The sequence below is a fragment of the Mytilus galloprovincialis genome, chromosome 12, assembly GCF_965363235.1.
Source record: "Mytilus galloprovincialis chromosome 12, xbMytGall1.hap1.1, whole genome shotgun sequence".
NCBI classification, from domain to species: Eukaryota; Metazoa; Mollusca; class Bivalvia; order Mytilida; family Mytilidae; genus Mytilus; species Mytilus galloprovincialis.
In genome coordinates this window covers 77,255,935-77,274,255 of record NC_134849.1, presented here as the reverse complement: position 1 = coordinate 77,274,255, position 18,321 = coordinate 77,255,935, and the positions used below count along the sequence as shown (strand labels likewise).

The window sequence follows — 18,321 nt, the reverse complement described above, 5'->3', positions numbered from 1 at the left end:
AGATTTTTCTCACTTACACAAACAAGTAAAATCATAAAAATACTGAACTCTGAGGAAAATTTGAAACGGAAAGTACCTAATCAAATGGTAAAATCAAAAGATCAATTAGCATACTGTGAATTCATTATTTTTCATTGGATACCAATTTTCGTGGGTTTTGTGGGTACAGGTGAACCACGAATTAAAATATTCAACAATTATCATATTTTCAATAGGCTTTGTATACAGAGATTTGCAAAATCACAAAATCAATTATCCACGAATATGCAAGTTTTCAGCAATCCACGAAAATTGATACCCACGAAAATTGATACCCACGAAAATAAATTAATCCACAGTATATTTGACACATCCAATGTCAGAGTGGATAACAACTGTCCTGACTTGGTGCATGCATTTTCTTATGTAGAAAATGGTGGATTCAACCTGGTTTTATAGCTAGCTTAACCTCTCACTTAAGTCTATACTGATCCAAACTGAGAGTCCAGGAATAACAGAACTGAACCAAGAATTATCTTATACTATCTTTCTTACTTTAATTCTGACTTGCAGATATAGAAAAAAATAAGATGTAAGAGGTATGATCCACTAGAGACAAATTGATGTAGAAGTTAACAACTATAGGTCAGCGTATGGGCTTCAACAATGAGCAAAACCAATACAGCCTAGTCAGCTATTAAGGTCCTGAAACAACAAATGTAAAACAATTCAAAAGAGAAAACCAATGACCTATTTTTTGTACAAAATAATGAACAAAAACAAATATGATATACAGCAACAAAAGAGTATCACTGAATTACAGGCACCTGACTTTAGACAGGCACATACAGAATGTGGCAGGTTTGAACAAGTTTGAAGGCACCAACCCTCTCCTTATCCTAGTAAATATGTCAATAATATGATGAAGAAAATAATTGTCAGCCTAACACATATCCACCACCAACTTTATGAATTATTTGATTTTAAGACAAACCATTAGGCCAATTAACTCCTGATAGGTTAGGACATCTTTAGTGACAACAATATGGAGATATGGCTCTTCAGCCTACTTAGTATTCCAAATTCTGTGTACATAAAGGCAACACCATTTTAACATACATGCAATACAGCTTATTAAGATAACAGAAAATAAACAGAACTCAAATAGCAGTTGCTCTGGATAAATTAGGGAGCTACCACTTGATTTTTATGGGGGGGGGGGGGGGGGGGGGGCTAGGATGAAATTTGAAAAAAATAGGCAGGACAGGAGTTTTGAGTAAAAAAAAAAGGCAGGATGAGCAACTTGGTAAAAAAAAAGGCAGGATGACAATTTGTGTAAAAAAAGTCAGGATAAACTAGTAAAAAAAAAGGCAGGACCGAATAGAGTAAAAAATAAAAAGGCAGGACAGAGATTACAATTAAAAAAAAAAGCAGGACAAAATTTTTCATCCTAGCCCCCCCATAAAAATCAAATGGTAGCTCCCTTATAAAGATGCAGATATATAAACATAGGTCAAAACATTAAACAAACACCAACATAAAGAGGTTAGGATTCATGCTGTAAAAATAAATAACTGGTACCTTAACAAAGAATTGGTGGAACCCAGTTTACTGGCAGATTTAATGTCCCGTTTTGCCTCTTGGTAAATTCGCCCACCTCTGCCAGTGCGTAAGGCCTTGCCTGCATTCATTCCATTGTCATGACCGTTACTTTGATTGTCAGAGTAATCTTGTGCCTATATAATTGTGATAATTATAGAAATAAACAAGCAAAAGCATGCTCCCAGAGTCAAAGTGAAAGTAACTAGAGGCTCCAGAGAGCCTGTATTGCTCACCTGGTAAAGATATGCCATAGGACAAAAAATATTAATTTAAACAAAATTTCCTTTTATCTAGTATTGCTTAACATTTTTGTTTAGTCTGTTAATCATTTTTATGAAAATAAAAAGTAACAACGCCAACATCTGTCGAAAAAGCTGTAACTCTTTTAGGCAGAAATAATACTTTACCAATTATGAGCATTTTTTGGATCATCAACAGCTGGATATCTTTATCCTTTACAGTTTCTGTCTATCTATTATAGATTTCATAGAAGGTACGATAGTGTCAAAAGTAATAATTTAAGGGGAAATAACTTAAATGTTTCATCAATATTTTTCCATTTTTACAGATTTCTGCTCATGACAGTTTGGTCTATCTTATTATTTTTTTTCAAGGTAATTTGCAAAAAAATTCTACAATTCAGCTAGAATTACAAATAAAGGGGAATAACTCCCATAAGTTAAGGGTCAATTTATGGATTCAGCTATTTTGACATTTTAGAATTTTGCAAGTGATTTTTGCTGTTTTAGTAACAAATTTTGTAGTGTTAATTAAATATGGGGTAAATACTAAAGAAAAATATTTTTGTTTTACTTTTGGTTAAAACTTATAAGGGTTCATTTGATAATGTTGTTACAAATGAAAGTTGGTAAATCATGGATTTCTAATAATTTCAACCATGACAGATTATTTTACGACAGATGATGGACAAAGAATGTCAAACACCAAGTGATGGCAAAAAATCATTATGACCCTTTGGCCCAGGTGAGCAAAATACTGAAAAATCTACAAAAGCATGCTTCCTGAATCAAAGTGAGAGTAAAAACACTGAAAAAATTCTACAAAGCATTTGATATATTTTAAAAAGTGTACAGTGTAAACAATGTTATGTCACATGATCAGTGATAACTTTAAACTGAAGACTCAAAGAATAAATCTAAAAGTGATCTGTTAAGTAATGAATAGTTAAGCAACTGACATTTCTACGTAAAACAATTACACAAGACAATGATCTTATTGATCCTGCTAGAGGGTTAAATTTGGTTAAGTTTTATCAGCCAATTTTTTAACATGAATTTTCAATAGGACCTATATGTCATGCTATATTCTAGCAATGATGTCATTTTCAACCCACACAAATATATTTTGTGAAATTTGGACTAATTCTATTGAACATGAATATTTTTCAACAATTACCATAAATTGTAATGATATAGTAGGGGGTGAATTTATAGTAAATCAGAGGTCAGGACTTAAGTTCATTAATTGGTGACATAACATAGCTTACAACCCTGAAGCATAACACTATACCTATATATATTTAAATCACCTAAAATGCCTCTATTTTGTATCTTATAATGCAACTTTAAGTGATATATTACTATTACTATACATGCATTTACTAAGCATTGCTTCAAATACTTTATTTTTAATATTTGCTGTACCATAAATTTTCATTCAATATAACAATAGAACAATTTTATTTTACAGACTTTTCACTCTATTAACTTTTAACAGATGACTAGTACCTCCACTGTAGTAGCTGGACATTTTGGTACTCGGTCAAGTAAGGGAGCTATCATTTGAATTTTATACAGGGATAGAAAAAAGATGCCCTGCATTTTATAAGTTGTAAATATCTGTCCTGCCTGTTTATTTTTCACTCTATCTGGTCAAGGTGCTCATCCTGCCTTTTTATTGTACTCAAAGCTCCTGTACTGCCTTTTTTTTTAAAGAATTTTAAAATCAAATGGTAGCTCCCAACTATCAACTAAAAGAAGTAACACCATTTGGGGAAATAATTAACTATTGTTGAAGCACAACAATATCATCAAAAATCATTTTTTATCCTAAATTGCAGATTGTTTGGTTGATTTTACTTTTTTAGGTTGCTTTTTCTTGATCGAGTACAGTACCAGAATGTTTTACTAAATAGATGGAAACCAGTCTAAAAATTAAATACTGCTTTATGAATCTTGAGTACCGTAAATTATGAAATTACATTGAGGTTTTTATTAATGCGAATAATGAGACTAGTGGGTACCAATTGTAATTATAAAAACTCTCATTCTTAATCTTATATAAAATAAATATATCTTGTATGCAGATTTTGCTGAACTTTCAATATCTGAATAAACAGTATATTTTCTAACTTTCTAACTAATTTTTTTAAAGATTAATATCTCTTGACTCCCATGATGATTTACAAAGCTACAAATTACACTTCAAAATTAGTACTTATCTTAACACGAGTTAGTAGAATATTCACAGCAGCTTTGGAGGAATTTGTCATTTCTACTGGCCATCAATGTGGTTAACACACATCAAGAGATTTAACTGAATTATCTCCCTTTGACACTAATGTTTCATATTCAAAGGAAAAATATCATTAAACTTCTGTTATCAATATTTTCCTAAAATCTTCCCTTCAAATGTGAGGTGTGGACTGTGGAAAGGTTAAAATGACAATGTTCCTGAGCTATAGCGTAAATAATCTGTCCTTTTATTATTACTAACATTGCTTAAGGTGGTATGACAGTATAAAGAAATATTATAGAATTTGTTCATGATTTACTAAATGTAGAATATAATATTGTGAAATGAAATTCAGCAACTTTTCTATATAACCATAGAACAGTCAAACTAACACCACTGTACTTTTTAACATAACATAAAATGAAATTTCAAAAGATTCCTTAAAAAGATTATTGCTTTTCCGAATTACTTTCCTAATACCAATGTTTAAATAATTTTGAAATTCAAGCAAAAAATATTACTTTTAATTGTAAAAATATGAGTGCATCAAGATATGCTGGCCTAAAATTTATTCTATACCTATCACGTCTATATGTCCAGCTATTTCATAATCCAAGATGGCAGAAGATTAGCATACCACCTTAAAACATGATTTTATTTCTATTCAAGCCCGCATTTACCTCTAATTATTAATTCAAAACTCAAACATGATTGTCAGAGTAACAATCCATCGAATTGTTAATTCAAAACCCAAACATGAATTACCTCACTTTGTTAGCTCTTCAACCCTTAAACTTGAATTACCTTCCTATTATAATGGTACAAGTTTCAGCTTTCTAAAAAGCTATGGACTGCTTCACTCTACACTAATTTAAGGTTTTATGTGTGCATGTGGTTGTTAAATTAGTATCAGAAATGTGGTATTTTTAGATATTGATTGATATAAAATGGATGTACTTTAAGAGTGTGCGTTATACACCCATGCTTTAAAAAAAAAAATATTTCTTGTTGAAAATTAAAACAATTATGAATGTAGAAACGATTTTTGAGGTGTGCCTGTATTGTCAGAAGTTATAAACTACAGATAATGCATTTTTGTAAAATAGTATAGGAACATTGTTTAGCAAAGCAAATTGCAGAGCAACAAAGCAATTAATCATGTATTAATAATTGATATTTCAATATTGAATTTATTTGTGAAATGTATGCATAATAAAACGAACATGAATTAATGACAGTTGATCGGAACTGAAATACACATAGTTAATTTTCCGGCATTTGATGTCTTATCCTGGACGAGAAAATTCTGTAATTCTTTATCTCATTTAAGCCAATAGCTGTTGCTGTATTCCCTTTGTTAACTTTTAAAGATACATGTATCAACCAGAATTAAGTCCCTTTGTCAACTCCACACTACCAATTACCTCCCTTTGTTAACTCTAACATACTAACCACCTCCCTTTTTGTTATTTAAAAACATTTCCTTGGCAGATTACCTCATCAATAATTGCATTTTCCTAGAAGTTTAATAATAAATTATTGAAGAGGAAGAACATACTGCTTTAATCACCATATTCCAGGGTTCTCGCTAAGGATTTTTGAAGGCGAGTCTGGGCACTCGTCATTTTTGGTCATGGTGAGTCTGACAGCAAGAAGAAGATATTTTATTGCAATATAATGTAATATTTGAGTCGCCATGACCTAACAAAGCAATCAATAACATTAAATTCAGAATACTTTTAAACAAATGCAATAAAATGATGATGTGGGTGTTCAGTTTATAAAAAATATTTCAATCTTGATGCATCTGTGGACTCACCAGTTTTGAAAATGGTGAGTCCAGACAGATTTTGATGAGTCCAGGATTCATGGACTCGCCTTAGTGAGAACCCTGTATTCATATTACATATTCATTGCTCTAAAACTCATACATTTACTAAATAATTTTCTTGATTTGTTTAGAATTTTACCACATTTCTAATGTTTGGAAATCAATATTTAAAGGTAGGTGATGCAGCTAAATGCTTCAGATGACAATACAAAAAATTCCATTAAGTTTTGATTTTTTTATAGACTAGTGTTCAAAGGTAACAAACACATTCAATTTCTCAAATAAATGTGTTGTTTAATAATACTATGGTAGTTAAAATAATTTAAGTCTGAGCAATAAACAGGAAATTTCAAGTGTTGTGATTGGGTGTTAATTCGTTTAGATATTATTTGTAGCTTGGTTGGCAGCACCAGCTTTGCTGTTCTTTCAAACAAATTTAAACCTTGAAAAAATGAAAATTTTATCCTAATTCCTAATAATCTCATTCTGTTTTATTAAAAAATTACAAAAACAGAAATAATATGACAATAATATAACATAATTACTGCAGTCCCTTGGCTATATAAAGCTGACTGATATATGAATGGTTAATCACATACACAACATGTACAACCAGCAATGGTTCAAACTTGTTAAACAAGTATGTTACTGGTCTCCATTGTCACATCATGTATTACAACTAAAATCAAGTGGTCAATTTGATTGAAGAAAAAAATATCATTAGAACCATATGGTTTCCATAAATACTCAATACAGACATAATATATAACACATGTATGCCAGCGCAGAGGGCATACAACAGCTTTTTTTAATCAACAACTTCAAGCATTACAACTAAAATGGTTATAGTGTTCACAAATGTTCTTGCAATTTGATTGAAAAATATATCATTAGAACCATATTGTTTACATTTAAATACTCAATACTGACATAATATAACACATGCCAGCGCAAAAGGCATATATATACAACAGCTTTCTTTTAATACTGAATTCAAGCATCAAGTAAATTTCAAAATGTTTTTTTTTGTGTATATATCCTGAATCTCCAATCCATATCTTCAGCGTTAAAAATTATGAATGTTAACATTTTTTATCATGCAGAAGCAGTATTAGATCACATTTTTTACCGTGTGAACAAATTCATCGACAGGTTCTAAAAAACTTGGTCGAAATGACACACGGTTGGCCCATGGTTTGTGTGGCTGTGGTTCTATAGCTTGCTCCTCATGGATGTCCTAGTTAAATGACCATTTTAAATACTTTTAAATCGGATTTATTTTTCAACATCAAATATTATCTCCCTTTAACTTTGTTTTTACTGAATTATCTCCCTTTGACACATTTCTAATACATTTGAACTTTCTTAGCTTAGCTCAAATGAAAAGTATAAATCAAGTATATTATTACATTCAAACTATACTTCTTAATTATTATTATTGCCATATTTTTAACTACTGTTTTATGTAATATGTGAAAAACAGACACTTTGTTTAAAATACAATCTGATAGAACTATTAAAATTTCCTAATGCAGGTTGTATGAACTTAATTCTAGAAAAAAAAAATGTGGGCAATTTTTTACCCCCAAAAAAGAATGTTATAAGTCAGCCATTGTTTAAAGGACATAGTACTATTTAACTCACAAATTACCCACAATGCACCAGATTATGAATCACGGTAATGTTAAGGTGGTACCCAACACCTTAACTAAAATTAATTTGGCTCGTTTAATTTTCTTAAAATTTTGACAAAGTATTTACTTTGACCCTTTGACAAAAATATCAAAAATTCAAAAAATTTGAACCAATCGTTTAATCAGAAAAATTACACTGGTTGTATAGCAGTTTGACAAACACTTATTTGATCATTGAAAAGCTTTTTAATATTCCCTTTACAACACAACGTAATTAAAACGTTTTGCTGATTTTACAGAGTTATCTCCCTGTAGTGTTAGGTACCACCTTAAGTGCAGAAAACAAGTACATTTCACTTGAAAATATATGTAAGGTGAAGTTTTCCTAATATCTACTTGAAGTGATCATCAAATCTAATATATGTAAATTAGATTATAAAAAATCTTACCTGATATGATGTTGTTCCAGTAGAACGCCCTCTAGTGCTGGCGCCACCTCTACCGTAACCATTACTAGCACCAGGGGGAGTTCTACCAACTCCTGCTAAAAGTAGAGTTAAGAAATTAAAATTAAAACATCAGTAATAATATCATTAATATGTATTACCAGAGTAGCTAATGGGAAGAGTGGTCATACCAGCAAAATTTGACGAACAGACATCCAAGGTGGATGTAATAAAGTTGGGGTTCGTGTTGCTTATTCTTTAGTTTTCTATGTTGTGTCATGTGTACTATTGTTTGTCTGTTGTCTTTTTAACATTTTTAGCCATGGTGTTGTCGTTTTATTTTTTTATTTATGAGTTTGACTGTCCCTCTGGTATCTTTCGTCCCTCTTTTTCTACTCTATCTAGGCTTTGAGTATAACTAATGGTATCTGTTAAGTTAAATTGGAACTTATGACTAGATATCTGAGATCTGTTCTCAATTTTGAATCACAATAAACATGCTTACACCTTCTGTACATTATAGGATGAGAAATTAAATAGGATTGCAAAAAAACAAAACAGGAGCAGTCATTTTGATTATATTCCACTAATAGCATTACATAATTAATCTTTATAATCTGAATCATGATTACTAATGTAATATTTATTTTGAATCATGATTACTAATGTAATGTTTATTTTGAATCATGATTACTAATGTAATGTTTATTTTGAATCATTGTTATCAAGATAATTCCAATGTTATGTTAATACATTATCAATGGTTATTTAAACCAGATAGTGTTTCTCAATCTCATCGCAACAGATGAGATGTGACGGAGGGACATCTTCTAATTCGTACGACCATTGGTAATCTGTTTATCACAATTTTGTCTATGACGATGTTGATGTTTACTTTAAGGCCAATTAAAATTAATTGGTAGATTTTCATCCCCGCCCGCTCCTCTGAAATCGTCCCGCCCCGATTTTTGTTATTTTGAAAAATTTCCGATTTCCGGATTTGTTCATCTCCGTTTCCGGTAACCGTCAAAAATTGTGTTTCCTTCCAAAATTCCTGTTTCAAATTTTGAAATAAAAAATCCTCCCACTCGCCCCATTTTTTTCAAAAATTTTGATGAAAATCTACTAATTAATTTTGGTTGGCCTAATATGGGAAAATACATGAATTCAAAAGTTGCCTATAGCAGGTTATTAATAAGTGTGTTCTACTAAAACTCTGAAAGTCATAAAATATTTAACAATAGATGAGATAATTATTAGGGTAGGGTCAATAACTCAAACCATTTAGTACAAACAAGTCATTTTATAAACAGAACAAGAGAAATCTGTAGCAAAAAATATCAAATCTATTCAGCATATCGAAAAAATTAAAAGAACACACATTTCACAAAAATATAACTAAATCCTAATTTCCAATTTACTCTTTTTCTTTATTGATAATACATAAAAAAAATATTAAAAAAATTCTTGTTTCAAAATAAAAAATAAATAAGATTAAAAGTATACCAAAAGAAGCAATGAGTATGATTGACAATAACAGAAACAAGAAAAAAAAAAGAACAAATTACCAAACATTATTATAAAGGAAGAAATAGGATACTTCGTCAAAGATAACAACAACGAAAACAGTTGTCAATGATAAAAAGAATGAAAATCGTTATCAAGGAGTTTTATAAGTTAGATATACTGTGAATGTATTTAGGAAAAAGGTTCTACCAAAAAACGTGCAATGTGCATAAATATATATATACAGTGTAACTTGCCTAACCTGACACACAGGGGGACCAGAAAAAAATGTAGGATTAAGCAGGGTGTCGGAATACTCAGTTTTTTTCTAAAATTATAGGCATAATTTGGGACCAGGATAATGTGTCGGTCAAAGCAGGATGTTGGAAAACTCAGATGTGGGATTAGGCAGTTACACTGTATATGTATTATGCTTTTAATATATTAATAGATAGACTTAGTATTGGTTTAAGTAATGTAGTAGCTGGGTCTCATTTAAAAATGTAATGCATACTGTATGGTATTATAGATTAACTAAACCCATTTTGACAAGGAATTTTTTTTCCAATGGAATTCTTATATTTTTTATTTATGTCTGTGTAGATAAATCAACTCAAATTTAATATATTCTTTCTTTCATTAAAAATTCTAAATTAAATGAAAAAAATACCAATGGTTTTCTGTAAAGCAATTAATTTTTTATGATCTATTTATTTTTTGACTTTCTTGAGTAGAAAAAGTATGTGAATAATAATAGTCATGTGTATGTCAAACTTGGAATTTTCTTTATCTGTTTTCTTTAAGTAAATTTAAGAATTGCCGCAAAATGGTCTAGGACTAAGGGCTAAACATGATAAAAAGTGTCTGTGAAAATAAGTTGGTTTTCAGTATAAAGAAACGAACCAACACAAGATAATCCCAATACATGACATCTTAAGTTCTCAGATACAGTTTGAATTTATTAATATTTCATTGTCCATTAATGTAAAAAAAAATCTCCACATTAATTTTAATAACAGTTCTCTAAATTAACCTAGGTTTCTAACTACATAACACTAACATTTAATCTAGCTAAAACAGCATGGTTGAAACAAAAATAATATGTTAGCTTAAGGAGGTAGACCTAAGTTAAGGGAAGTAACTCTTAAATTCATCAGTACGTTTGTGTCAACCATTTTTATAAATATTTTCTAAGCTTCTATGTTACATAGACTATTTCCAATCTGTTTCAGGTAAATGCTTAAAATACATTGATGAACTTGACTTTTACAAACGCATAACTGATTTAAAGAGTTATCTCCCTGAACCTAGGTCTACAACTTTAAAGCCATTGTTTTACTTATCAAAATTTTTTTTAAAACTAGTGTCAATCACCTTAAAAATCAAACTTAAAAAAAAAAAAATCATTATAGTTAAACAAGCTTTGTCTATTGTATTAACTTCGCAGCCATGCATGAAAGATGTGTTTAAATGTGAGTTTCCACTAATTTTAATTATTGTAAAGTCAAATTATAACTTAGCTTTATAATGTCATTATCATTATGGGTTTAGCAGTATTACATTTTAACTACATGAGGATAACAGGTCAGCTCATATATATTTTAATAAAGAATTAATCAATGATTTTTTAATAAATATTTTCATCCCCTGTTTTTTTTATTTGGTTCTATAGGCTCCAAGTAGCCTGTATCCTTCACCCATTAACTATGCAGTGTATGTATGGTATACTTATGTCAATTCATAAAGGGAATACTGGTTTGGTCAAGATGTCAATGTACTAGACTGTAAATTATGAAATTATTGCATGGTTTATCATTTTATATTATTAATAATGCGACTGAGTGTGAATCGCAATAGTAAGAAAGCACATTCTGATATCCGACAGATATAAATGTGTGCAGCTTTGTACAAGTCGCAATAATTAATCTCGCATTATTGTCCTTTCTGCAAAATTTGCAATAATTTCTGAATTTACAGTATTTGTTTTGCCCAAGTTCCACTAGGAACTTTCTAATAAACAATGTCATATCTGTCCCTTTTAGAACAATTATTCTATACCCTTAAAGAATAAATACTTTAGTATTATTACAGAGTATTTCTTCCACTTGGAATCAATATATTGAAAAAATTTCAATTGTAATAACTGGCCAAACGGGTGTCTTTTACTTTGCTGCCACCACCTGTGTTTACAGGTACACAGGGAACCTCAATAGACTAGAATAAATAGTCTAAAACAAAACAGAATGGTTTAAACGCGGGTGTACTTTATATTACTAGACCAACAGGGTTAAAATACTTCTGACACATTAACTTTACTTTATATTTCTACAAGAAACTCAAATAGCGAGAACAATAGGGGTAAAGAATATTCAAATACGTAATAGTCTGTGTATCTAAACGCACTTTCTATCGTGTAGTTTATAGAACAGCATTACACTGTAAAATAGAGGCTGCACCTCTATAACCTGGAATCGCATATAAACTAACACTCAAGAAGTGGAAACTTCCAGGACAGTACCATCAGACTATTCCACAAATGAATATTATCTATCTGACAATCGAATAGTCTCTTGTCTCAGTCTAACAAGAAGATCTATTCTCTCATGAGACAGTCTAAGGACAACAACCAGAGACCAGTCGGACAACAATGGCGTATTATGTGTTTTCAGCAAGGAAAAGTAAGATAAATGTGAGCATAAAGATGTTTTATCAGTAAATTCACAGATTGTTCAGTAAACAATATTACACAGTTTCTATCTAAATTATTTGCTACAGTGTTCAATAAACTATTAAATATGCTATAACATTAACATATATTATATCTATGCTATCTTCTAATAAATTATATATTACAAATAACCTTAACTTGTTATATTTAATACTATGACTTCAGCCTCCTGGAGTAAGCACAGGAAGACAACTTCAATCGCTGAGATTGAGATTATTTAAGGGAAATCTAATTATTCTAGCTTCTTACAATTCCTAACCTAACAAATATTCAGGATTTACAAATATTCTCTCTGAATGCTGGAAAACTCAGCAAACAGGATACTTAACAAAATGTCCTTAACACAATGGGAGTGGGAATACACCTTATCGCTATTTGTCCGCCATTGCTGGAAATCACACAGGTTCCCGTAAAATTTTGACGTCATAAAACAAAATGTCTGACGCCACAATGGAAAAGTGATTGTTGTTGACGTCAAAAGTTCAAGCGGACGGGTCAGCCGGGAATAGCGATAAGGTGTATGGGGAAGGCATGTAACTTTAATCCTTTTACCTTAAAGAAACAGGTTAGCAAATAAAATCTAGCCTGAATAAATAGACCAGCTATTTATATGTACATGTACGTGTACAATTATATTAAATCCATTTTTGATTCTGATCTAAGTCTTAGAATACAAAGACTTATAATGAACAGAAAACGTCCAAAATGTTCTAAACTGCAGTAAAACTGCTTTTAAAAACTACATGAAAATCATGATAGAAATATGATAAACTTCAGCTATCAACTGACCGAAAATCTGGCAACATATCCGTAGGTCTGACAAAGTAGGAAGAGCCCCTGACAAACAGGTGCAAGCTTTATATACCCGACGAAGCTATCGGGGTAACGAACGGTTCTTAACGGGGAAACGAACGGGGAACTGTGAACGGGCCTGACAAGAACGAAAATAATCCCCGATTGCTAGAATTAAGTACATAAAAACGTAAACAACATGTTTACAGAACAGAAAAATCATCTTAGTATCATTTACAATCACAAACAATATCGTTTTAATACAATAATCCTGGAATAATCAATCTACAGCCGCTATAGTATTCATACACTGTTTTACGCTAGTGGTACATAAAGTTCACTGAGGTTACACACAGATCACCTCATTTGCATAATCAATACACAAAAATCATTGTGCCGGAAATGGCGACTGAAGTGAAAGTGAAAGTTTACTACAAAAGTTATCTCGTTTATACAACAATAAAAATGGTTTTACACTTGGAAAACGGATTACATAGAACACTGAAAACATAATGAATTGAATTAAAAAGGTGAGAACCGGTGTCAAACTTTAAAATAGCCAAACATCGAATCATAGGCGATAACAGGTGCTCGACATGAAAATACACATGTTTTCCAAGGAATTTCGCTTGGCCAAGTCATTACAATAAAGTCACAAAAGAGGGAAAAGGAGACGAAAACTATTATTCATATAACATTTCCCCTAGTTATTATTAGTCAGACGATGGATACCAAGTGAAAGCAATAGTTCACAATGACCTTGAGACAGGTGAGCTATTGAAATGTTATTTATTTCCTCACTTAACAAATTTTGACAAACAGCTGCTACCAAAGGAAGTGATAGTAAATATTTGTCCAAAAACCCAAAAATCATCAGAAATCAGAACAGACGAGTGCTGACCCTATATGTCCTCTGTATTAGCAATCTAATGAAGGATAAAACACATCTCAGATACCTTGTCATAAGATAGAACACGATGAAGACTTGGTTGCTTGTTTGTCACTTTTTTTGGACAGAGGCTTTTTCAATTTTTTGCCTAGGGAAATAAATGGAATAATATTACAACTCTCTGCTCAGTATAGACATTCTTATCCTCAAATTGTCTTCAATTTATTCATTTTGTGTCTAGATCTTGATAAATAGTACATGAAAATGAACTGAAATCAAATTGAGAAATGCATAAACTGAAAATGGTCCTTTCTGTCATAATTTGTTGGTTGTTTCTTGATTTGTCCAATTAAAAATAAAATCAAAGACATATTTAACTCGCTTTAGTTTCTTCCTATTATTTTAAGGTAAACAATTTTTTCCAAAGTTTTTTAGATGTAAATCGCAATCAATATAATATTTTTGTGATAATGTTCAAAGAACAAGTGACAGAAAGGTGTAATCTTGTGTGGTGGACCAATGAATTACCCACAATGCATTACCTGGTTGAGAAGCTGGTGCCCTGCCATACCCTGGACTATCTCCTGCTCCTCCTGGGCTGGCTTTTGCCTTTGGCCTAGGTGCCTGATACTGTAAAATACAAAGTACTTTAAATTAATAAGTTAAATAATCACTTTTTAACAAAAAAAAATTCCTTTGATCTTATTGACTGATAATTTCCTTTCTCAGCACAGCAGAGTGATATGAAAATTATCCCTAGAAACTGAGGTAAAATAACGAAAAACATCACTGGTCATCTCAACTCAATTGCTTTTCTCACTTTTGCTTTACCGGTTCAAACATTGAGATGATTATCAATAATCTATAATAATACAGCTGTTCAAATGAGAAATCCTATGTACATAAAGTTAATGATGAACTTGCAACTAATATTGTGTGAGAACGTCTCTGTAATATGTGTAAATTAAAAATTAATAAAAAACATTTGTTAGATTTCTGTTCCTTGTTTTTTACAGCTTGCTATGCAGTATTGGTTTTGCTCATTGTTAAAGGTAATACTTTGACCTATATTGTTATCATCTACTTCACTTGGTCTTTGGCAGATATTTGTTCCATTGGCAGTCATATTAAATTTCCATATTTCATATAAAACTATAATTTGACCTAACTCAATTAAGTGATATTATTTTATCATAACTAGGTTATTTTTTTTATATTATTTTAGCTTACCGTATTACAAGCCATCATTTTAGCTTACTGTATTCATAGTATTACGAGCCATCATTTTATCTCATCGTATTACAAGTCATGGTTTTAGCTTACCAAGTTAAGAACCATCATTTAATCCTACCGTATTACGAGCTATTATTTTAGCTTACCGTATTACGAGCCATCATTTTCGCTTACCGTATTACGAGCCATCATTTTAGCTTACCATATTACAAGCCTTATTTTAGCTTACCGTATTACAAGCCATGATTTTAGCTTACTGTATTACGAGCCATCAGTTAAGCTTACTGTATTACCAGCCATCATTTAAGCTTACCATATCACGAACCATCATTTTAGCTTACCGTATTACAAGCCATCATTTTAGCTTACCGTATTACGAGCCATCATTTTAGCTTACCGTATTACAAGCCATCATTTTAGCTTACCGTATTACGAGCCATCATTTTAGCTTACCGTATTACGAGCCATCATTTTAGCTTTAGCGTTGGGATCGCCCTTTGTTGCCCGGTTAGGTATCCTGGATTGTTGCTCCTTACAAAAGTTTATATGCCTCTCAGCAGCTTTTGCATTAAATCTTCTGGCACAGTAAGGACATTGCTCATAATCTAAAAATTAAGAAATAAAAGAGTATATGGTATCTAAATAATTGTGATTTGACAGTTGCAAAGATAGTTAACAGCTAAAGCTTTACATAATACAAGATGTTCAAAAAATGTTCTTTTTTGGGGGTTAAATAATCAGAACAGATGTTAATGTCAAATGTCTATTACGGTAAAAGCTATTTGAAGTTCAAACAATTTTTTTTAAGAATATTTCATTTAAAAAAAAATATGCTAAATTTAACATTAAATGATGTGTTCCATTGTTCCACTCAAGCCCTGCTAAAGGTTGTCTTAACCTTTAACCTTCTCCTTGTTGAAGACCTCACTTTGAGATGAAGAACAGCAATAAAAGCACTGTTCCTTTGATTTTTGTGGCGGTTTTTTTTCTGTGCAAGTTATGATTTTTTTGTCAGGAATTGGAACAAATCATCTGTTTTTCCTATTACAAATTGACTTTTAAAAATCATAGAATAGGGGATTAATGATCGGAGGAGATGAGGGGCTGAGTTTCATTCCTGACTTACCTGGGTTAATGGAGGGAGGAGGAGGAGGGGGTAGGGTTACTCCTCTCTCCAAGGCCTGTGTTACACCCCTGACTTACCTTGGTTTAAAACTTTATAGGAGGATGGGCTGAGTTTCATTCCTGACTTACCTGGGTTAATAGAGGGAGGGGGAGGAGGGGGTAGGGGTTCTCCTCTCTCCAAGGCCTGTGTAACACCCCTAGCTGCTCTGACAGTATTGATAAAGTCTTGATGCTGCAATCTCCAGTTAGATTTTGGAGGTTTTACAACCTGAAAAGAGAGAATTCATATCTAAATTATTGTATATTACTACACTCTACAGAGAGAATTCATATCTAAATTATTGTATATTACTACACTCTACAGAGAGAATTCATATCTAAATTATTTGTATATTACTACACTTTACAGAGAGAATTCATATCTAAATTATTTGTATATTACTACACTTTACAAACCTTCTATATATACAGTGGAACATCATTATCACTAGGTTGATTATTTTAAGGTCTTTTTCGGTCATATACAAATGTAGCAATACTGTTTCAGTTCTTATTCATTATTGGCTATAAAATATTCGGCTTTGATGGAAAATCGAGAAAAGTGCTTCAGATTCATTAAATCTATAAATTGCTTTTTTCTTTCTTTTTTATTTGCCCTAAATATCAAGTATAAAGACAAAAAATAAGCCTATTTTGGATTAATAAATTATTAAGCAGTATTTTGGTTTCTCAGTAAATAACCAAAAAAATCAGCTAGTGGAAAACCAATGCATTAATAAGTTTAGGCAGCATATAGCCTGTTTTAATTGTTTAATATTTTTCATTTCAGGGCCTTTTATAGCTGACTATGGGGTATGGGCTTAGCTCATTGTTGAAGGTGGTGTAGAGACCTATAGTTGTTAATTCCAGTGTCATTTGGCCTCTTGTGGAAAGTTGTCTCATTTGCAATCATACCACATCTTCTTATTTTATATTATCAGTCCTGTCCTCAGAAAAATAATTAGTGAAATTACATTTAATAACTTTTTCTGTTGCAAAATAACATTTTATCTTTGATCTCTGTTTGTGTAAAAATCATTATATCTGTGCTAAACTGAATGAACAATAAAACTTGTGATATTAATAGCTCAAATAAATTGCGCAATTATGATGACATTACTATCTAAAAAAAATTGCGCAATTATGCTGACATTAAGATCTATTTATAAATTGTCTCTTATTTTTCAAGAAACTAAAATTCCCTGTTTTAAAATCTAAGAGTCATTGGTTACATGCTTTTGAAAATATTACCCAGAATGCATCATTTTGTGATAAGACATGCAACAAAATGACACTTCTAATTCTCAAATCTAAGATATTTAAAGGGACAAATATTTGACACTTTCAATTTAGAATTCGTCTTTAATGCTACATTTCTACAAGAGAAATCTGAGAAATACAAAATACAATTGTTTGTTGTATTAACTTTTCAGTGTTTTATATTCATTCTTATCTACATCAAAAACTTAATTTGACATACAAGTCTGTCTCTGACAATATTATGACACATTAAATATTCCATAAAATTCACTATGAACCAAAGACTTGACTTGCGTCCCAGTGACAATTTCAAATTTAGCATGAGGTTTAACTGTAAATTCAGAAATTATTGCATGCATTTATTATTGCGATTTTGTCATTTTAGACTAAAATGCCATTTTAACATCTGTGATATTGAGAAAAATCCTGTTTAATTCATATAATAAATTTCAAAATGTAAGTTTAAATTATTGCGATTATAACCCTGTCACATTTTTTTCAATAATAAAAACATCGCAATAATTTCTGAATATACAGTACCGACTCAGTGGAGTATAATCTAGGGATATATTTTTGTAATGAACTGTTTGTTTGAAAACAATTCCAGCTGCTGTTCTGTGGAAGGGTATAAATGCCAGTTTACTGACAGTCATAATAGGTTCATAGTGAAATATTCTATAGAGTCTTAAAGATGCATGATTTACGACAATGATGGGTACACCTAACAGTCATACTTTAATAGTCACAATCCTATCGATGATGATATTCATTTACTCCTAAAA

General features: G+C 31.1%; 1 protein-coding gene across 6 annotated transcripts in view; it reads right to left on the bottom strand.

The window, feature by feature from the left end:
- The window catches only part of LOC143054891 (zinc finger C2HC domain-containing protein 1A-like), a 53,340-nt gene that overhangs the window by 21,051 nt on the left and 13,968 nt on the right, over positions 1–18,321 (bottom strand). For 4 of the 6 annotated variants that reach the window (XM_076227981.1, XM_076227979.1, XM_076227980.1 and 1 more), the window contains exons 5-10: positions 16,370–16,508; positions 15,569–15,720; positions 14,425–14,512; positions 7,971–8,065; positions 7,017–7,124; positions 1,561–1,715 (exon numbers count right to left, since the gene is read on the bottom strand). In XM_076227981.1, coding sequence (XP_076084096.1) covers positions 1,561–1,715; positions 7,017–7,124; positions 7,971–8,065; positions 14,425–14,512; positions 15,569–15,720; positions 16,370–16,508 — 737 coding nt within the window. The remainder of the gene's footprint in view (positions 1–1,560; positions 1,716–7,016; positions 7,125–7,970; positions 8,066–14,424; positions 14,513–15,568; positions 15,721–16,369; positions 16,509–18,321) is intronic. The other 2 variants (XM_076227983.1, XM_076227984.1) reach the window with 2 other exon arrangements.